Source organism: Mustela nivalis (genome assembly GCF_964662115.1).
Source record: "Mustela nivalis genome assembly, chromosome: 9".
Classification (NCBI taxonomy): domain Eukaryota; kingdom Metazoa; phylum Chordata; class Mammalia; order Carnivora; family Mustelidae; genus Mustela; species Mustela nivalis.
In genome coordinates, this window is record NC_139028.1 from 108,294,086 (window position 1) to 108,316,622 (window position 22,537).

Below are 22,537 nucleotides of genomic sequence, written 5' to 3' on the forward strand. Positions count from 1 at the left end.
TTACACAGTGAAACACAAAGTCTTCTTTATTGTTTGGGGGCTCAGGTGGGTTTAGGAAAGTGCAGGAGTGGGGAGAGGACAGGCTAACCTGTCTCTTTCTTATTAACTCTCCCTGCTATTTCACGAGTACTATGTTTAACCTAACATCTCTATGTATTTGTATATATTTAATGTACTTCCAAAGTAGCAATCAGAGGAAAAGATAATCTCTGCAAACCTAATGAGCAGAACACACTTGCTGATCACTAAGGAAACAGCCACAGGAAGGAACAGGAATAATTCATAATGCCCAGAAAACATTATCCCTCCCTGGAAAATTTGTCAAGGCTAATCCATGTTGTAAGAAGTCCAGGAGAAGCGATCTGAGGCAACCAACATGCAGCTCCTGAAGCAGTATCACCGAGATCCTGGAAGTGTGGGGGGTGCTCACTTATGTGAAGGCCACTGCAGGAATACCTGGGCCTGCTTCCTATGGACAAATCTATAGAAGCCCATCTGCGATGCGTGTGCAGGGATGAGGGTGGCCTTGCTGACCCATCATGCTGCTTTCCCCCGAGCCCAAATAGTGCCATTTCTTTAGCGGTGGTAGAAGACCTAACAGCATCTTCTCTCCCTCTGTCCCCCCAGGCAGGCCCATCTGACATGGTCTTCCGTGCAGGGCTGCCTCACAGAGGCACGCAGTACCACTGGCTCCAGTCACAGGGCAGGCGGATGTAGTGCAGATTGTAACACATCTGCTGCGTAATTCTGTTATTCTTGTCTGCGTGCGAATACAGGGGGAAGCCGAGTTTGTGCAGAGCCTGGGTCTGGGAATAGACGATGTAAGAGATAAGGCCTTGTTTCCGGTACTCAGGCATGGTCCCTGCCATCCGTATCTCGCCTGTCTGGTCCATCAGGTCCCAGGACACAGGGGTCCCCTCGGGCCCCAGCAGGCAGAAGGTGGGGAAAGTCCGGATGCAGCGTTCGATGAACCTCTGGCTCCTCTCATTACCGCCGAAGTGCCAGAATTTATTCACCAAGGGAGCGTGGGTAACGTCCAGGGAGGAGAGTTGAAACATCTCTTGGTTGCTGTGGAGGCCCAGGAGAAAAGTCCATGAGTATGGAGGTCTGTGTGTGTTCTCTACCTCTATTGTCTCGAGAGACAGAGTGGGCAGGGGCAATAGCAGATGCAAAGTCCCCGAGAATTGGTGAGCTTGCAGTCACAGAAGGACAGAAGAAGGCCATTGTTGTTGGAGCAAGTGTACAGGAAGGACAGGATAGGTCGAAGGATTAAGCAGAAGTTGGATATACTCTAGATAAAAAAGGAAATGGAGTGTTTTAAGCAGAGGAGGAACATGGTCTGAATTACATTCTTAAAAAATGTTAATTAATTAATTAATTAGACACACAGAGAGAGACAGCGAGAGAGAGGGAACATAAGCAGGGGAAGATGGAGAGGGAGAAGAAGGCTTCCCACCCAGCAGGGAACCCCCTGCGAGGCTTGATCCCAGGACTCTGGGATCATGACCTGAGCCACCCGGGTGCACCTGAATTGCACAGTTATTTAAAAAGATTACTCTAGCTTCATTGAGAAACATTGATTGCAGATGGGCCTGAGCGGAAGCAGGGAGAGAAAACAGGAGGCTAGGTCAGTAGTGGGTGGAAGCAGGGAGAGAAAACAGGAGGCTAGGTCAGTAGTGGGTAGTGCAGGCCGACTCGCATGAAACTCACACAGCATTGGGTTTACCACCACTGGGGGATAACTGCTTTACGTCCAGCAGGGAAGGAACCAGTTTCTTCACCTGATTCGCCATCATATAGAGAAAGCACCGTGTCTGCTTGACTTGGATGGATTTAGTGGTTGCAACATTCTGTATCACCTCATTCAGACTGGGCTGGGTACCTGGATGGGATTATAAGGAGAGACTGATTTGAGCACATCCTGTGGAGAAGCGCTCCAGGGGAGTAGGAAGTGTCTGGGATTTACAGAGAACCTAGGCTCAGTGCTGCTGCGTGACCGGAGTCTCATCATCACGATTTGTGCAATTTCCCCCATTTTACATGAGTAAAAATGGGCCCAGAAATTCTTTAAGTCTTTAGTGGCAAAGCAAGACTGGAACAAAGTTTTCTGGACTTCATAATCATGTAGTTTTGAAATGAAAGGAGAGGAAGGCTTTAGAAAAATAGTATCCAATATCCATTGTGCACTTACTATGTTCTCAGTGTGGTAGACTTTTGCAATAATGGCCTACATTCACCCACATCTCCTTGTATCCATCCCCTAGAGTAGTCCTCTCCTGCACTGCATCTGACCTTGGCCCTATGATCTGTTTTGCCAGTGGGGAAAAATAAATTTGATGTGGGGAAAAACTTAAAAGTGCTTGAACACTGAGGCTAGCTCTCTCCTTGTGATCTCAATCACTTTGAAACCAATACCATATGAATAGGCCTAGTGCTAGCCTGCTGAGGTCACGTTGCCATAGCAGCCAACACTGGCAGCCAGAACCATCATTCAGACATGTGACTGAGGCCAGGCTCATCAGTTGGTCCAGAGCCCAACCACCAACCTACTGTAACTGCCTGACTAAACCCAAGTGAGATCAGCAGGACGGCCTTGTGGAGCCTAGCCCGAACAGTTGATTCACAGAATTATGAGGTTTGCTACACAGCAAAAGTTAACAGATCCATCCAGGTATCGTAGTAAGAGATTCCTATTCAAGATTTCCTTTAATCTTCTCAATGCCCCCGTGTTCTAGAAGCTATTCCTAGCCTCATTTTTGAATATGAAAGCCATGGTGTCAGAGAGGTTAAGTCATGTGACTAGAATCACATAGCAAGTAAAAAGCAGGTGCCATTCCAAGGAGTCTGACTCTGGGGGCATGTCCACAACCATGACCATTGTCCTTCACGGTTTGGGAGGTGATTTATGGCACAAGTTGTCACACTTAATCCAGGAATGGAAAGCCTTAAAGGAATGCTTTGGTACCCAATCACTTGAGGGCTCCTGGATATGCCTGCAAAATAGGCCATAAATCCTTGGCTATCAAGAAATTATATTATGGTTAAAATAAAAGTAAAAATAAAATATAAAATAAAATAAAAATAAAACAAATAAAATAAAAATAAAAAATAAAAACCCATTCTTTGCAAGAGTATTTTTTTCTCCCTTTATGGGTGAGTTAAAAATTTGGCAGCAGGCTGAGGGTCTGGAGCTTGGGGGATAGGAGAGAGATGACTCAGGGAAAATTGTTTAGGACAGAGAAGTGAGGCTATACACATCCCATTTCTCTTACTCTGGATCTGCAAATGCTGTTTCCAGTTGATGACTTCTGGTGAGCCAAGAAATTCCTCACAATTCTTGAGGTCCTTGGCGTAGATTTGGTAAGTATTGGTGTAGTGATCAAAATCATCTATCATCTCCTATTGTCATTGGGAAAAGCAAAATGAAACAAATTCTTTTTATTTCATGATTGCAATACATTTTTCTAAATTCCACTCTACTGTGAGTTTTTAAAATTGAAGTAAGTTGACACACAATGCTATGTTCGTTTCAAGTATCCAACATAATTATCCAATAAGTCTATACTTTATGCAGTGCTTAGCACGAGTACAGCTACTGTCTCTCACATACAGTGCTATTACACCACCACTGACTGTATTCCCTATGCTGTACCTTTTATCCCCATGACTTATTCATACCATAACAGGAAACCTGTACCTCCCACTCCCCTTCACCCATTTTGCCCATCCCTCCACCCTCTTCCCTTTCAGGAAACATCAGTTTGTTTTCTGTATTTATGGATTTGTTTCTGATTTTTGTTTGTTTGCTTATTTGTTTTTCAGATTACACATATGAGGGAAATTATATGGTATTTGTATTTCTCTGTCTGACTTATTTCATGTAGCATTATACCTTCTAGGTCCATCCATGTTGTCACAACGGGCAAGATCTCACTCTTTTTATGGCTGAGAAATACTCCATAAACACTAAATTTTTTTTTTATTAATTTCTTTTCAGCGTAACAGAATTCATTGTTTATGCACCATACCCAGTACTCCATGCCATATGTGCCCTCCATAATACCCACCACCTGGCTCCCCCAACCTCCCACCCCCGGCCCTTCAAAACCCTCAGATTGTTTTTCAGAGTCCATAGTCTCTCATGGTTCATATCCCCTTCCAATTTCCCTTAACTCCCTTCTCCTCTCCATCTCCCCATATCCTCCATGCTATTTGTTATGCTCCACAAATAAGTGAAACCAGTTGATTCTCTCTGCTTGACTTATTTCGCTCAACATAATCTCTTCCAGTCCTGTCCATGTTCCTACAAAAGTTGGGTATTCATCCTTTCTGATGGAGGCATAATACTCCATAGTATATATGGACCACATCTTCCTTATCCATTCATCCATTGAAGGGCATCTTGGTTCTTTCCACAGTTTGGTGACCATGGCCATTGCTGCTATAAACATTGGGGTACAGATGGCCCTTCTTTTCACTACATCTGTATCTTTGGGGTAAATACCCAGTAGTGCAATTGCAAGGTCATAGGGAAGCTCTAATTTTAATTTCTTAAGGCATCTCCACACTGTTCTCCAAAGAGGCTGCACCAACTTGCATTCCCACCAACAGTGGAAGAGGGTTCCCCTTTCTCCACATCCTCTCCAACACATGTTGTTTCCTGTCTTGCTAATTTTGGCCATTCTAACTGGAGTAAGGTGGTATCTCAATGTGGTTTTAATTTGAATCTCCCTGATGGCTAGTGATGATGAACATTTTTTCATGTGTCTGATAGTCATTTGTATGTCTTCATTAGAGAAGTGTCTGTTCATGTCTTCTGCCCATTTCTTGACATGATTATCTGTTTTGCGTGTGTTGAGTTTGAGGAGTTCATTATAGATCCTGGATATCAACCTTTTGTCTGTACTGTCATTTGCAAATATCTTCTCCCATTCCATGGGTTGCCTCTTTGTTTTCTTGACTGTTCCCTTTGTTGTGCAGAAGCTTTTGATCTTGATGAAGACCTAAAAGTTCATTTTTGCTTTTGTTTCCTTTGCCTTTGGAGACATATCTTGAAAGAATTTGCTGCGGCTGATATCAAAGAGGCTACTACCTATGTTCTCCTCTAGGATGGATTCCTTTGTCACGTTGAGGTCTTATATCCATTTTGAGTTTATTTTTGTGTATGGTATAAGAGACACTAAATCTTTTCTTATCCATTCTTCTGTTGATGGACACTTGGGTTGCTTCCATATCTTGGCTATTATAAACAATGCTGCTATAAATATGGTGCATAGCTCTTTTCAAATTTTCTTTGGGTAAATACCCAGTAGTGCAATTATTGGATCATATGGTATTTCTATTTTTAGTTTTTTTTGAGGAACGTCCTTACTGCTTTCCATAGTGGCTGTACCAATGTAAATTCCCACCAACAGTGCATAAGGGTCCTTTTTTCCCCACATCCACACCAATGCTTGTTCTTTCTCATCTTTTTGATTAGAGCCATTCTGATAGCTATAAGGTTATATCTTGTTATGGCTTTGATTTGTGTTTCCCTGATGATGAATGATATAGAACATTTTTTCATGTGCCTGTAGGTCATGTGTATGTCTTCTTTGGAGAAGTATCTAATTCAAGTCCTCTGCCCATTTTTAAATTGGATTATTTGTTTTTTGATGTTGAGTTGTGTGAGTCTTTATGGATTTTGGATATTAAGCTGTTATGGTGAAAAAAAGAACTTTTCCTCTAAGGTTAGGAAGAAGACAAAGATGTCCACTCTTGCCACTCTTTTCCCCCTAAAGTTTTATCTATTTATTTCAGAGATAGAGAGAGTGCATGAGTGGGAAGGGCAGAAGGAGAGGGAAAGAGAACCTCAAGCAGATTCCACAGTGAGTGCTGAGCCAGAGGCAGGGCTGGATCCCCTGGGGTCACAACCTGAGCCAAAACCAAGAGTCTGACACAACCAACTGTACCAACCAGGTGCCCCCACTCTTGCCACTTTTATTCAACACAGTCCTAGAAGTCCCAACCACAGCAATGCAACAAGAAAAAGAAATAAAATTCATCCAAATTGTTAAAGAAGTGAAACTGTCACTATTTGAAGATGACATGATACTATACACAGAAAACTCTAAGACAAAACTAATACACAGAAATTGGTTGTTTATATATAATTAAAATGAAGTGATAGAAAAATTAAGAACACAATTCCATTTGTAATTGCATCAGCAAAAACAAAATACGTAGGAATAAATTTAACCTACAAACTGAAAGACCTGTACTCTGAAAACTATAAAACACTGAGGAAAGAAATTGAAGATGACACAAATAAAGAGAAAGGTATTCCAGCTCATGGGCTGGAAGAATTAATATTGTCAAAATGTCCATACTACCCAAAGTACAGATTCAGTGCAAACCCTATCAAAATACCAACAGCATTTCCACAGACCTAGAACAAATAAGGCTAAAATTTGTATGGAACCACAAAGACCCTGCATGGCAAAAACAATCTTGAGGAAGAAAAGAAAAGATGGAGATATCATAATTCCAGAATTTAAGATATATTACAAAGTTGTAGTAATCAAAACAGTATGATATTGGCACAAAAATAAATACACAGATCAATGAAATGGAATAGAGAGCCAGAAACAAACTCCTATTTATACAGTCCATTAATCTGTGACAGACAGAGCAGGAAAGAATATCCAATGGAAGAAAGACAGTCTCTTCAATAAATGGTGTTAGGAAAACTGGACAGCTACATGGAAAAGAGTGAAACTGGACCACTTTCTTACACCATACACAGAGTACACTCAAAATGTACTAAGGACCAAAATGAGATATACTGTGATATTTTTAAGTACTAAGATGTTGTTATTTCTATTGGTGCATGGCAATTATTCCTAAATTATTTAAATAATGAGATAAGAGGAAAGAGTCAAGTATTCAATTTATGATAGAAAATTTATAACAATAGTACTCTCTACCCACATAGTGCATTAAAATTTCAAGTCAAGCAAAGACAGTTATTAGAAAGCATTCTCCTATATTTCTGTTACTCCCAATGGAAGAAGAGGAAAACAAGTGATAAGGAAAAGCATCTGTGGCAAGAATAAATTTTACTACAATTCAAATACTTGCAGAACACACCAGTTATGAATGTGACAGTATTAAATTTGGTTATAGCTAATTCTGGATTAAAATGACCATCTACACTTAATGAAGCCAAAGAGGATGAAAAATTAAAAATGCTTTCTTAAAACAGTGCTAGAGTTAAATAAAGTGTAGCTCTAAAAAGAAAGAAACCACTTATTTAGGAAGATCATCTCAAATTATTGAATAACAGATGAGATTATTAATTTTTTAGTTTGCTTCTATTATTTTTTAAATTATTATTAAAAATTTCTTTTCACTTAAATTCGATTTGGTTAACATGTAGTGTATTTTTAGCTTCAGGGGTAGAATTTAGTGATTCATCAGATACATATAACACCAAGTGCTCATTACATCAAATGCCCTCCTTAATGTCCATTACTCGATTACCCCACCCCACCAGCTACAATGTTTGTTCTCTGTTGATAAAGAGTCTCTTATGGTTTGACCCTTCTCTGTTTTTATCTTTTTTTACCCTTTCCTTTCCCCTATGATATCTGTTTTATTTTTAAATCCCACATATCAGTGAAATCATATGGTATTTGTCTTTCTTTGACTTATTTCCCTTAGCATAATATCCTCTAGTTCCATCCACATCATTGCAAGGGGTCAAGATTTTGTTCTTTTTGATGGCTGATTAATATTCCATTGTGTGTATATATACCACATCTTCTTTATCCATTCATCTGTTGATGGATATCTGGGCTCTTTCCATATTCTAGCTATTGTAGACATTGCTGCTATAAACATGGGGGTGCAGGTGCCCCTTCGAATCACTGTTTGTATCCTTTGGATAAATACTTAATAGTGCAATTGTTGAGTCACTGGGTAACTCTATTTTTAACTTTTTGAAAAACCTTTACATTGTTTTTTAGAGTGGCTGCACAGGTTTGCGTTCCCACCAACAATGAAGAGGGTTACCCTTTGTTTTCATCCTCACCAACATTTGTTGTTTCCTGCATTGTTAATTTTAGCCATTCTGACTGGTGTGAGGTGGTATCTCATTGTGCTTTTGATTTGTATTTCCCTGATACCAAGTAATGTGAGCATTTTATCATGTGTCTGTTAGCCATTTGTATGTCTTCTGTGGAAAAATGTCTGTTGGTGTCTTCCACCCATTTCTTTCTTTCTTTCTTTCTTTCTTTCTTTCTTTCTTTCTTTCTTTCTTTCTTTCTTTCTTTCTTTCAAGATTTTATTTATTTATTTGACAGAGAGCAAGAGAGAGAGGGCATAAGCAGGGGAAGGGACAAAGGGAGAAGAAGGCTCTTTGATGAGTAGGGATTATGTCCATTTCTTTTTTTTTAAGATTTTATTATTTATTTATTTATTTATTTATTTAATTAATTTATTTGACAGAGATCACAATTAGGCAGAGCAGCAGGCAGAGAGACAGAGAGAGAGGAGGAAGCAGGTGCCCTGCTGAGCAGAGAGCCCAATGTGTGGCTCGATCCCAGGACCCTGGGATCATGACCTGAACCAAAGGCAGAGGCTTTAACTCACTGAGCCACCCAGGTGCTCCTCCATTTCTTGACTATATTTTGGGGGGGCAGGTCTTGAGTTTGATAAGTTCTTTATAGATTTTGGATACTAGCCCATTATGAGATATGTCATTTGTGAATATCTTTTACCATTCTTTAGGTTTTGCTTTTGTTTCCCATGCCTTTGGCGATGTGTCTAGCAAGAAGCTCTTGTGGCAGAGGTCAAAGAGATTGCTGCCTGTGTTCTAATCTAGGGTTCTGATGGATTCCTGACTCACATTTAGGTCTTTCGTCCATTCTAAGTTTATTTTTATGTAAAGAAATTGGTCCAGTTCTCCATGTGACTGTCCAATTTTCCAATACTATTTTTTGAAGAAACTGTTTTTTTTTTTTCCCCAGTGAATAATATTTCCTGCTTTGCTGAAGATTGGTTGATCATAGAATTGAGGGTCCATTTCTGGGCTCTCTGGTCTATTCCACTGATCTATGTGTCTGTTTTTGTGCCAGTACCATACTGTCTTGATGATTACATTGTATTATAGCTTGAAGTCCGGAATTAGGATGCCTCCAGTTTTCATTTTCTTTCTCAACATTCCTCTGGCTATTTGTGGTCTTTTCTGGTTCCATACAAATTTTGGATTGTTTGTTCCAGGAGTCTTGTTTTTTTAATACATTCTGATACCCGCCCGATGTCTTTGGATTGAAGCACTTAGTCCATTTACATTCAGAGTAATTATAGAAAGATATGAATTTAGTGCCATTGTGTTATCTGTAAAGTCACTGTTTCTGTAGATTGTCTTTGTTCCTTTCTAGTCTTTATTACTTTTGGTCTCTCTTTGTGCTCAAAGTGTTCCCTTAAATATTCCTTGCAGGACTGGTTTAGTGTTCATGAATTTCTTTAGTTTTTGTTTGTCTTGGAAACTCTATCTCTCCTTCTATTCTGAATGACAGCCTTGCTGGCTAAAGTATTCGTGGCTATGTATTTTCCCATTTAGCATGTTGAATATATCATGTCAGTCCTTTCTGGCCTGCCAGGACTCTGTGGACAGGTCTGCTGCCAGCCTTATGTTTCTACCTTGTAGGTTAAGGACCTCTTGTCCCAAGCTGCTTTTAGGATTTTTTTCTTTATTTTTGTAATTTGCAAGTTTCACTATATGTTTGAGGTATTGGCCTATTTTTGTTGATTTTGAGAGGAGTTCTCTGTGCCTCTTGGACTTAGATGCTTGTGTCCTTTCCCAAATTAGGAAAGTTCTCAGCTATAATTTGTTTAAATTAACCTTCTGCCCCTTTTCCTCACTCTTCTTTTTCTGGGACTCCTCTTCTATAGAAATTATTTTGTTCTGTGGAATTGTTGAGTTCCCTGTCTTCCTTCATGATCTAATAGTTTACTTTCCCTCTTCTTTTTGGCTTCCTTATTTTCCCACATTTCATCTTCTATATCACTGATAATTTCTTCTTCTTCATTCATACTAATTTTTATGGCCTCCTCTTTGGGCTGTATCTCAGTAATAGCAGTTTTAATTTTGGCCTGATTAGATTTTAGTTCTTTTATCTCTATGTTAAGGGATTCTATGGTGTCTTCTATGCCTTTTTCAAGGCCAGGTAGTGTCTTTATAATTGTTGTTTTAAATTCTAGTTCAAACATCTTACTTATAGCCATATTGATTAAATACCTGGCTGTGAGTACTACCTCCTGTTCTTTCTTTTGGGGTGAATTTCTCTGTCTTCTCATTTTTGTCCAGAAAAGAAAAGAAGAAAGAAACAACAACAGCAATGGAAAGCCCCCCTAGATCCTGGGTGTGTTTTGGTCTGCTTGCTAAAAAAAAAAAAACTAGATCCCAAGATAAGAAAGAAGGAAAGAAAAAGAAAAGAAAGAAAGGAGAGAGGGAGGGAGGAAGGAACAAAATATATATATACATGTCTGTATATAGAAAATACAATATAATGAAATATATAATGTATATGTACATATAAACACTAAATATATGTATATTAATAATGCAATACAATGAAAGGGAACAAAAAATAAAACAATAGAGATATAAAGTACATATAAAAATTTAAAAAAGGATAAAAAAGAATTGAAAAAATAAAAAAACTGAAAAAATAATACTAAAAGACTAAAGAATAAAAATACAAAAATGCTATATACTGTTTTCCCTAACAGCTGAAGATTTGCAGCCCTCTATGATCAGTTAACTTGGTGTACGCGAGTTGTTTGTGCTGGTTTTCTAAAGGAGGAACCAGTTGAGCTAATTCTTAGGTGGATTTGTCCTAGTGGAAATGCATCATCTCCAGTGCACAGAGAGGCAGTGCTCAGTGGGAGCAGCTCCAGACTCCACTAGGTGGTGCAGTTTTGCTTCCTGAAGGCTTTCAGCTCTGAAGGAGGGGTGATGAAAATGGCCGTGCCCAGCTCTCTAGCCCTGGAGCTGAAAATTCTCAGCCCCAACTCTCCAGTGAGCCCTCAGAGAAAAGCAATCAATCACTTTTGTCTCCTTGGTTTTTGTCAGAACTCTGTTCACCCTTCATGTGTCCAATCATTTTTATCTCAGGCACACGACTGAGTTTCAAACTCCAAAATTTTAGGGAGTCCTGTGGTGGGGACCTGAGCTGTTCCTCCCAGGGAGGGTCTCAGTATGCTTCTACGTTTTGCTGGACCTGTTCCCAAGAAAGCTGTCACATGACCACGAAGCCGTTTGCAGATTTATAGCAACACAGAGCAGAAAGTCAGCGCCTACACTTACTGTTCTCATCTGTCTTCCCTGTTCCTACACCTGGAAGCTCTGCTCAGTACCAATTCTGCACTCAATTGCTTATAATACTTTGCAGTAGCCTCCTTAAGCAGGCTCCCTCTTTGCATCCGTATCACCCAGATTCAAGTCTCTGTACATCTTACCTTCCAAAGGACAGTTGCTTTTCTATTTGTAGACTTGCATTTGTTTTTTCAGAACTCTGATTTGTTTCTTGGGTGTTTAGAATGATTTGATAGCTATCCAGTTGTATTTGAGGGACAAGACAAGCTTAAGGTTCCTACTCCTCTATCATCTTAACTCCTCCCAATAACAGATGAGATTATTAGGAGGAAGGAGGCATAGGAAAATATTACCACAGTTCAGTTAGAATTAGAAATTAATTGGAAAATATTGCCCCAAAATACACTGACAAATCAGCAAGGGTGCCCACTAATACATTTTGTTCCTTAAGATCACATTTAACATAAAAGATCAAATAATTTTATTTTTGTTCAGTTTTTATTACTAATACAAATTTCTTTATATATTATTTAGTGGTTTTCAAATAACTTTATTTCTATGAAAAATATAATATTTATATTTTTATAAATTTATATTTGTACTGCATATTTAAGAATAAGCTTAGGAGTTTTTGTTTGGAATGTATTGACTGTGTAGCTTCTCTAGTTTTTAACTGTTTCCCCAAAATGTGAGCTCTTGGGTGGTAGAGTTGGTTAAGTGTCCAACTCTTGGTTCTGGCTCAGGTCATGATCTCAGGGTCATGAGATTTAGCCCTGCCTCAGGCTCCTCACTCAGTGCAGAGTCTACTTGAGATTCTCTCTTTCTCTCTCTGCTCCTCCCCCCAACTTATGCTCTCTCACTCTTTAAATGTTTAAATCTTTAAATATTTTCCTAAATGCATATGGAAGTTATAGCTTTATAAATTTCCTTTTAATGATCATTCTAACTCACCGTGCTATTTCACAACTTCCTATGTTGGCCCTTGGTGTTTTTTCTGGTTAGAATGGCCTCTTTTTCTTTTCAGCCTAACGCTATCTATAAAATATGCCCCAAATCCAGTGTAGATGAAACCTCTCATCAGGAAGTCTCTCTGACCTTTTCCTATAACCTCCATCTCCAACCTTCATAGTTGAATCAGCTTTCACCTAGGCTATTTCTGTGTTATACATCTGTTCTTGCACACTTCACAACATATTCTTTTATTTGCTTATGGATTTTTTCTTCCAGGCTGTGAGTTCCTTGAGGAAAGGACTTGCTCACTATCACACAATTCATTTCTGTATCCCCTGGGGCTGCCACACTTCTAGGTGCATGGCAGGCTCACAGCAAAAATGAACACAGAGGCATATTCATACAACTTTTGGCAACTTACCTCCTCCTGAGGGCGGATAACCACTGTTGTAAAGTCAGGCCACTTGTCCACTAAGGCCTTCAGCTTGAATGGATTTCCCTGGTTCATGTGGAAGACAGTCCCATAAACCTGCAGCATCCCAAGTAAGGGAGAGAAGTTTGGCTTGTTAGGAAGGGATGGTAAAGTGTCTTGTTTGATCAGGACAAGGATTATTTCCATGAAATCATGGAATTTTGTGTTAAAGTAAGGCCAAATAGGGCACCTAGGTCAAACCATCTCCAAGTACTACTTTTTTTTTTTTTTTAATTCTTAAATGAGGAGAGCTTTCTCTCTCCATCCAATATGAATCATACATGCATATAGTAAAATGTTTGGACTGATAAAATTTGATGATTTTAAGACTACCATTCTTCATTTTAGGATTTAAAATGATCTCTTCCAAGACTTTCTTCTTTCATAGACATAGAGATACAACTATTTTATAAAAATAAAATGATCTGATACATTGTGTTTTTTCCCCACTGAATGCATTGTGGGCATATTTCCATGTTCATAAACAGAAATTTTTTCAATTACTTTATAATGGATGCATAGGATTCCATTGTAGGGATGTACCACGGTTTAATTTATTTGCCTATTTGTGGTAATTTTAGCCATTTCCAACTTTTCACTTTGACAAATAATTTTTCATATAACATGCTTGCACAGAAATCTTTGCATGGGCACCTATTTTCTTAGAATATCCAGAAGAGTAGTTGCTGGCTCAAAGATTATGTACATGTTATTGCTCCTTAACATAAATTACCACATTTTTAAAAAATATTTTATTTACTTATTTATTTGTCAGAGAGAGAGAGGGAGGGAGAACACAAGCAGGCAGAGCAGCAGGCAGAGGCATTTAGAAAAGCAGGCTTCCCGCTGAGCAAGGAGCCTGATGTGGGACTCAATCCCAGGACCCTGGGATCATGACCTGAGCCAAAGGCTCAACCCACTTAACCCACTGAGCCAACCAGGCGTCCCAAATGACCACATTATTATCTGGAAAGGTTAAATGAACTTCCATCAACAAGCAGAGGCTACAGAAAATACTCAAGAGAATAGGTTGTGAGTCCCATAGTTTGGGGCCCAGTCTTGGATCCCCACCCTCATCCTGGACGTTGTGTTTCTGTGGTTTGGGGATTGGGGAATGCAGCAGTGGATATCTGCATGGGCCCCACGGTAAATGTAAACACAAAGCCTCTTCAGATACCAGCATGGGAACATGCCAATGACCCAAGGCCAAAAAGATGGTATATATTTTAATAATTTCCACCATGGATAGATGATGACCAAGGACTATACTGATATCTTTCACCCCTGCTCTCCACCCACATAAACTATTGATGTTAAAGGGGTGGGGAAGAGAAAGGGGGAAAAACTCACTTGAGGGCGACCTGGGTGGCTCAGTCAATTAAGCATCTGACTCTTGGTTTTGGTTCAGGTCATGATATCAGGGTTATGGGATCAAGTCTTGCATCAGGCTCTGCACTCAGTGGGGAGCCTTGTGCTCTCTCTCTCTCTCTCTCCCTGTGTTCCTGCCCCTGCTTGTGTATGTTCTCTCTCTCTCTCTCTCTAAAATAAATAAATCTTAAAAAAAAAAACCTCTGAGTTGACTGAGTTAGTTTATCTAAATTTATTTTGTTTTCAACCATAAGTGGAGTCTTGATACAGAAATTCAGTATAGTTTGGCAAATTATAGACATTATGTTTTTACACACTTGTATTTGGGGCCTGTAAAGTTGATTTGCACTATGATATTATCCATGATGGGATCTGAAAACATGTAGAGATGTTACTCTTTGTTGTTCCCATGGCCTAATTATTTAAATTTTTCTTCTTTTTTTCCTGCTGAACTCAGAACATGCCAGGCAGCTACTCTCAGTTGACTCAACTGGAATTGACCCAAGTACTACAATGTATTTAACATTTAACACTTACAGGAATGGCTGGACTTTTTCTTATCTGGGACGCAAGTAAGTTTTGAGTTTTAGGTTATACATCCATTAAAAGTACCTGGCATACAAATATTTAGATTTCAGTTAGGGAGAAATGTGTATCTTTAATATGCATCAAAGGAGAATTAATCGAGGCACAAAGAGGGCCACCATATCCTACCACAGAGATGTTCCAAGAAAAGATATTTGGGATTCACCAAGAGTTTTCTTAAAATATTTGAGGTCCAGCTAACAGAAGAGGTAAAGAGAAATTCAGATAACAAAATCCTACACTAAAGCATGAAGAAAACGGGTCACCTGAAAAATTTATAAAAGAGCTCCTTAGCATAAAAATATCTTAGGCAATTCTTCGTAGAGTGTCTAGCTAATGTAACCTCCTCCCCCAAAATTGACTATCTCTCTGCAAGGTTGCCTGAATCATAAGGATCACCAAAGGAAAGGAATTAAATATTAGGTATAGAGATTAATGTTAGTAAGAATCTACCAAAATGGGTTACTTTAGTTATGGATCACAGTTGGCCCTTGAACAACATGGGGGTTAGGGGCACTGATTCCCTGCACAATGGAAATCTGTATATAACGTTTTATTCTCCCCAAACTTATGAATTATGAATTATGAATAGTTTACAATTGACTAGAATCCCTACCAATAATATGAACAGTTGATTAGGACAACTTTGTATGTTATATATTATATTACAATAAAGTAAGGAAGAAAATGTTATTAGTAAAATTACAAAGAAAATATATTTACAGTAGTTTACTATATTAACTTTAAAAAATCCACACATAAGTGAACTCATATAGTTCAAACCCATGTTGTTCAAGGGTCAGCTGTGGCTCAAAGTCATTTTATCATAGTAATTAAAGAATATTGCAACTCATTTCATTTGTCTGTGTCTAATAACTAAAAATTAAGCCATGTGATCTCCAAATAAAATAGTGCTAATATTTTTCTCCTTTATACTGAAAGAAGGGAGTAACAGAGCTGTGAGGGAGTGAGGGAGTAAATGCATTTATCTTATCTAAAATGCATGCATCTTATAGGAGTGTCTTATAGAACAGTAAAAATCTAATTTCTTTTTAAAAAAAAAAAAAGATTTTATTTATTTATTTGACAGAGACAGAGAGCAAAAGTAGGCAGAGAGGCAGGCAGAGGGTGAGGGGGAAGCAGGCTCCCTGCCGAGCAGAGAGCCCAATGTGGGGCTTGATCCCAGGACCTTGAGATCATGACCCAAGCTGAAGGCAGAGGATTAACCCACTAAGCCACCCAGGTGTCCCTAAAAATCTAATTTCTATGTCTACATAAATTTCAGGGAAGAACAGTTGTCCTCTCAACACACATACACATACATGAAGACACACGGTTTTTACTTTGTTTCTACTGGAGTGCACCCTGTCACTTTGGTGGTAAAGGAAAAAACAAGCAAGTACTCGTGAATGGCATTAAGAGTCATGCTTGCCCAGTTCTGGATGTAGGTATTTATGTGTGCATCTAATTTAATCCTGAGATTTCTGGTCAGATGTACTAGGTTAAGGGAGATACTGAGAGTCAGTCATGAAATAGCCTGATGTGCAGTCAGTTTGGAGAAATTGGGAAATTTAAATTAAAATGGGAATTGACTTCTTAGGAATTTTAGAGAGGACATGATGGTTAACCTGTCACCTGGGAAGTGTTCTTTTTGGGAGAATAAATTAAACATTAATATGCAGTCTTCGTGAAATTTGGAGGAAAAATATGGACAAAATTCCAATGTTATTACAGAATGAATGTTCTTTTGGAAAGTAGTAAGGGAACACTTCTGTAATCACAGAATATAAAGCAAACAGCAGTTAGGTTCCAACATACCCATGTTCATAACATAGCATTGAAGTTACTATTTATGTGATATTAGGTAAATCACCAAGCTGAGCTCTGTCTCCTCATCAGTGACACAGACATCATAGCACATATCTTGTACAGAGGTAATGCCACTCAGTGAGAGAAAACACCACTAGCACTTGTCACAGACCAAATGCTCAATAAATGTTAATCTCTTTTCTTGTTTCACAGGAAATTTCTATTCCTTTCTCCCCACCCAGAAATTTCCACAGTCACCTTTAAAGATTCAGGAAGGCTCTTCCTCAAGGATTTCTCCAGTGTCTGCAGCATCTGGGCACCTTGCAATAGGAACATTGTGGAAGATACTGTAGCCTAGAGGAAGAACCAAGAAACAGCCAGGAATGAGAAGAAACTGGGGGCAATTCAAAAAAATAAGTAGTAAGTTCTCGTCCAATGATCAGGTCCCCCTTCCATGTCTCTTCATCCGTGAGAGCATCACTAAAGTCTTCACCAGCTCCAGGGAAAGCCGAGCTGGTAGAAAGCACAGGAGGCTCTTTCTACATGTTTTTAGTTCACTTTCTTACCCTTCAGTGTATTCCAGCCGTCAGTTTCACTTTAGATTAACAAGCACATTTTCTTTTGAAATTCATTTGCCATTAGTGATTCTTCTGACTCCACCAGTGAAGAGCTATGTAAGAGTGGGGAAGGAAGTTACTCTTTCTGGGCCTTGGTTTCCTCTGTTAACCTCACAAATAAAACTGTCAGTCATTTTACCATCAAAAATGGCTGACTTGGGACTAGCAAAGAATTGCAGTTCAGGATAAGGAAGCTGTAGAAAATGGTAGGCAAGTCTGGAGAACAACGGAGAGGAACACTTATTTATGTAAGTCAGAGAGAAGTTGGGAAGGCTGATCTAAACAAAAGGTCTATTGGAGGAAAGAAAAGGTTCCAAGTGTAGAGGCTTTTTATTGGCTGAGTTGTGGTCTTCCCCTACGGCGAATAAGGTGGTGCTTACTTCCTGTTGGGGCCGCCGTGAATGCACGGGAGAGTAGTATGGCCAGGGCTTCCTCTGCTGGCTTCCTGAGTCCATTGGAAAGGATTCCTTTTGTTGATTTTCACAACCTCAAAGAAGATGGGCTAGTAGTCCTAGCTACTTGGTGAATTTTTGTGGGGACTAAATGAGTTAATACATTAAATGAGTCAATAAGGGCTTTGAAGACTATCTGTCATATAATCAGCGCTGAACGTGTTTTTTTTTTTTTTTAAAGAGTTTATTTATTTATTTGACAGACAGAGATCACAAGTAGGCAGAGAGGCAGGCAGAGAGAGAGAGGAAGGGAAGCAGGCTCTCTGCTGAGCAGAGAGCCCAACTCAGGGCTTGATTCCAGGACCCTGAGATCATGAAGGCAGAGGCTTAACCCACTGAGCCACCCAGGCACCCCTGAACATGTTATTTTATTACAAATATCCCTGTTCCTTCTCCCTCTCTTCTTCCTTCCCATCCTTTTCTGTCCCCTCCTCTTCCTCCTCTTGCTCCTCTTCCTCCCCACCGGAGTTAAAGTGCTACGTATTGCAAGCTGTTTTGCTGCAGTCTTTTCAATGTGAGCATTAGGACATGGTCTAAAATATAAACAAACCTATTAAAAAATTTCCAGGCTATATTCCAAATTGGTATATTAAAAAATTTCCAGGCTATATTCCAAATTGGTATTCCAAATTGGTACCACCCCCCCGCCCTTTTAAAGCCATACACCATCTCAAAGCCTCGTTCTTACACCTATGGTGCATATTGTACAGATTACTAGGTAGAATAAATATAGCATTTTTTCATATCTGATTCACTGCCTGAAATTGGGATTATCAAAACATTCTATAAAATCCCAACCACCTGGAAAAGAAGAAAAGAGCCCGTGTCACAGCACTGTACTTTGGAACTATGATCTTTGGAGGAGTACAAAGTCCCTTCTAAGCGAAGGCACCAAAGAAATGATCTGAGAAGGTGCTGCATTAAAACCAACTGTGAGTGAGATGCCACGCTCAGGTCAGAACTGGGTAACTTTGAGACTCAAACCGCAGGGAGGAGGCTTCTGCTTCTGGCTAAGCTAAGGTAATAGGACTCACCTTCTCATCCAGAAAAAAAGAAACTGACAGAACTAAACAGCAAATGACGGGGTGCCTGGCTGCCTCAGGTGGTTAAGCTGAAGGTCAGGTCATGATCCCAGGTGCTGCTCAGTGGGAAGCCTGTTTTTCCCTCTCCCACTTCCAGTCCCTCTGCTTATGCCCCGTCTCTCTCTCTTTCTGCCAAATAAAGTATTTTTTTTTTAAGAGATCAAATACTTAGAAAAAAAAACAACAACCGAAAAACTAAACAGCAAGTGAAACAACATCGCGCAGCACAGAGCTGCCAACCCTAGAAAAGGAAGAGAAAAGGTGAGCTTCATGATTGCATCTGCTTGCTTGAAGGCTGTAGCTCCGGGAAATGGAACCGGACCAGACCACAGCAGTCTCACTGACTTGAGTATACAGAGATAGAGGCCAGCATGGAGCTCCAGAAAGAGAGAAAGGGGGTGGGGAGAGAGAATGAGAAAGACAGAAAATGAGAGAGAGTTCTGGAGATCTTTGGGAAAGAGCAGCCTCCTACAGTCTTCGGCTCGTTGCTGAACTATGTAAGGGGAGGCTTCCTTGGCCTTTATCCTAGGAAAAGAACCACTGGAAAAGATCAGGTGGAAAATTTCTGTTAGCTCACACAAATCTGGAAAGAGTTTGTATTCTGACAGGCTGAGTGGAAAGACCTCGTAACATTAGGGCATCAGGTGAGATGCTCAGCAGAGGATTGAATTCAGACTTGTCTGTTCTCAATCCACCCTACCCTGGCTAAAAGCAAGTCTTGAAATGATCATCTCATTCCAATAGCTTAACTATGCACCAAAACAAAACACAACATTATAAGTCTATCAATTCATAGTTATGATTTACATTGTCTAGCATCCGATAAAAAATGCTAGGCATGGAAAGAATCAGGAAAACATGATCCATAAGCAGGAGGAAAAAAACAAACAAACAGTAAAAATGGACCCAGAGGAGACATTGCTAGGCCTATGGTCAAAATTGTTGTTGTTGTTTTGTTTTGTTTTTCTGTTACAACAGTGCCTCTTCCCTGTTGTAAGAGTCTATCCCACTCTTTGCAATACTTGCAGATAAGGTTTCTCCTTTCCTAAAGAAATAAAAATGGGTAGATGCAGAGCTGTTGGAACAGCAAACAAGGACATTAAATAGCTATAATAATATTACTCCTCATGTTTAAGAACATAAAGAACTACATGATCATGAGAAGAAAAATGGAAGACATTAAAAAAGATGCATATGGAACTTATACAAATGAAAACATTTAGCACCTGAAATGAAAGATACACTGGCTGTTTTTAGCAGTAGATTAGATGTTGCAAAAGAAAAGATCAATGAAATTGAAGATGCAGCAGATGAAACTCTCCATAACAATACAGGAAAGGGAAAAAGGATCAGAAGACTTATTATTGCTAGTATGTCACCATTTCTCCCCCAAATTGATCTATAGTTTCAAATTAGCCATAAAACATCCCAAGTCTTATTTGTAGAAAGTCACAGATTCTAAAATTTACATGATTTCAGGGCTTACTAGAAAGTCACTGTAATCATCATAGAGGAGTCTTGGCATAAAGAAAAATAAACCAATGAAATGGAATAGAGAGCCCAGAAATAGATAGATATTTGTGGCCATTTGATTTGCTACCAAGATGTCTAGGGGCGCCTGGGTGGCTCAGTTGGTTAAGCGACTACCTTTGGCTCAGGTCATGATCCTGGAGTCCTGGGATTGAGTCCTGCATGAGGCTCCCTGCTTGGCAGGGAGTTTCCTTCCCCTCGAACCCTCCCCCTTGTCATCCTTTCTCTCTCTCTCTCTCTCTCAAATAAACAAATAAAATCTTAGAAAAAATAGTATTATGCCTCCATCAGAAAGGATGAATACCCAACTTTTGTAGCAACATGGACAGGACTAGAAGAGATTATGCTGAGTGAAATAAGTCAAGCAGAGAGAGTCAATTATCATATGGTTTCACTTATTTGTGGAGCATAACAAATAGTATGGAGGACACGGGGAGATGGAGAGGAGAAGGGAGTTGAGGGAAATTGGAAGGGGAGGTGAACCATGAGAGACTGTGGACTCTGAAAAACAATCTGAGGGGTTTGAAGTGGCGGGGGAGTGAGAGGTTGGGGTACCGGGTGGTGGGTATTAGGGAGGGCACGGATCGCATGGAGCACTGGGTGTGGTGCAAAAATAATGAATACTGTTATGCTGAAAATAAATAAAAAATAAATAAAAAAAAAAGAAAGTCATTGTACTTATTTGTCCCTCTGCTACTTTCTGCATGACAGGTCATTTATCTAAAATAGTTCCACATTCCACTTTGGAATTTGAGTTTTATGAATTTGGGAAAGAATTTTTTTAAAAAGCAGACCTTAAAACACGACATTTTTACAGAACAACAACATCAGGCAAGGTCATCCTGTGGCCATGATGGAAGGAGACAAAAAAGAGACTGTGTCACAGTCATGTTTGAGCACGGACAAAACAAGAAGGCTGTCTTCTCTGCAAAAATGGTCAAGTACTCCTCTCCCCAGGTAACAAGTGGCTGCCACTTCTTTATCCCTGTGCTTTCTTCCTGCTTCAAGGACAAGAGTCTTCAATAGAATTGGAATGCTTTCTGACAGTATCCAAGCAGAGCAAACTCATGCTTCCTCGAACCCTTCCCCAAATCACCTGGCAAGTCCCTCCTGACAGTTACTGAGATGTGCCACACTTCCTTAAGGTATGCTGTCTCTCTTGTTGCAACAGACAATAAATTTGACTCAGCTGGCTTCTAGGTGTGTTCCACATGGTCTTTGGCTAGAAGTTATTGACACTTAAATATTTAGCTCTGAGGCATTTGTTCCTGCTGGGTTGTTCTCTGTTCACTTTGACTTCCTAGGACTCTAATACTTCTTTTCAGCTTAGGTCCTCAAGAAGGTGGATTCTTCAGGGTAGTCATGAAAGATTTGGACTTGTAGAAATGAGCCAATATTAGTTTGTTTCTATGGAAAAACATCTAGGTCACAAAGATCTCACTGTATGTTTGGATCCTGCTGCTTTAACATATTGGGCAATGTGCAGAGTGGTGGCATGTTCCTGGTTTTTCTATGTGTGTGTCCTCTGTCTCTCTCCCAAATTACTGTCAGTTGTTTGAAGAAAACAAAATGATGAAACAGCATTATGTAAAAAACAAAAACAAAAACAAAAACAAAAAAACAAACCAACCAAACAGACAACCCTATGTACATACCTAAATTAAAAATACTTTGTTTAGGGGCACCTGGGTGGTTCAGTTGGTTGAGCAACTGCCTTCGACTCAGGTCATGATCCTGGAGTCCCAGGACTGAGTCCTGCATCGGGCTCCCAGCTCTATGGGGAGTCTGCTTCTCCCTCTGACCTTCTGCTCTCTCACGTCCTCTCTCCCACTCTCTCTCAAATAAATAAATAAAATCTTTTAAAAAAATACTTTGTTTTAAAAAAAATGCTAACTGTCATCTGAGCTTTCAGTGAGTGGTGGTTTTTTTTGCTGGTGGAAGATCTTGCCTCGATGCTGATGTCTGATCAGGGTGCTGGCTGCTGAAGGTTGGGGTGGCTAGGGCAATTCCTTAAAATAAGACAACAGTGAAGTTTGCCACATTGATTGGCTCTTTCTTTCACAATTTCTCTGTAGCGTGTAATGCTGTTTGATGACATTTTACGCACAGTAGAACTTCTTTCAGAATTGGAGTCAATCCTCACAAACCCCGCCCCTTTACTCCGGCAGTGAAGTTTACATAATATTCTAAATTCTTTGTTGGCATTTCAGCAGTCTTCACAGTATCTTCACCAGGAGTAAATTTCATCTAAAGACACCACATTCTTTGCTCATCTGTAAGCAGCAACTCCTCATGCATTGAAGTATCAT

At 39.6% G+C, this 22,537-nt stretch overlaps 1 protein-coding gene and 1 long non-coding RNA gene across 6 annotated transcripts in view; one reads left to right on the forward strand and one right to left on the reverse strand.

Annotated features, from left to right (window-relative positions):
- Nucleotides 1-16,739, forward strand: part of LOC309873031 — a 47,057-nt gene extending 30,318 nt beyond the window's left edge. The window contains exon 3 of the long non-coding RNA XR_014316154.1: nucleotides 14,611-16,739. This is a non-coding gene — a long non-coding RNA (uncharacterized lncRNA). The remainder of the gene's footprint in view (nucleotides 1-14,610) is intronic.
- GLYAT (glycine-N-acyltransferase) overlaps nucleotides 1-22,537 on the reverse strand; it is a 26,293-nt gene continuing 3,756 nt past the window's right edge. For 4 of the 5 annotated variants that reach the window (XM_082747801.1, XM_082747800.1, XM_082747802.1 and 1 more), the window contains 5 exons: nucleotides 16,806-16,901; nucleotides 12,735-12,842; nucleotides 3,273-3,399; nucleotides 1,711-1,882; nucleotides 1-1,068 (listed from right to left, as the gene is read on the reverse strand). In XM_082747801.1, coding sequence (XP_082603927.1) covers nucleotides 666-1,068; nucleotides 1,711-1,882; nucleotides 3,273-3,399; nucleotides 12,735-12,842; nucleotides 16,806-16,883 — 888 coding nt within the window. In that variant the 5' untranslated portion in view covers nucleotides 16,884-16,901 and the 3' untranslated portion in view covers nucleotides 1-665. Of the gene's footprint in view, nucleotides 1,069-1,710; nucleotides 1,883-3,272; nucleotides 3,400-12,734; nucleotides 12,843-16,805; nucleotides 16,902-17,544; nucleotides 17,802-22,537 lie in introns of those variants that run through there. The other variant, XM_082747798.1, reaches the window with a different exon arrangement.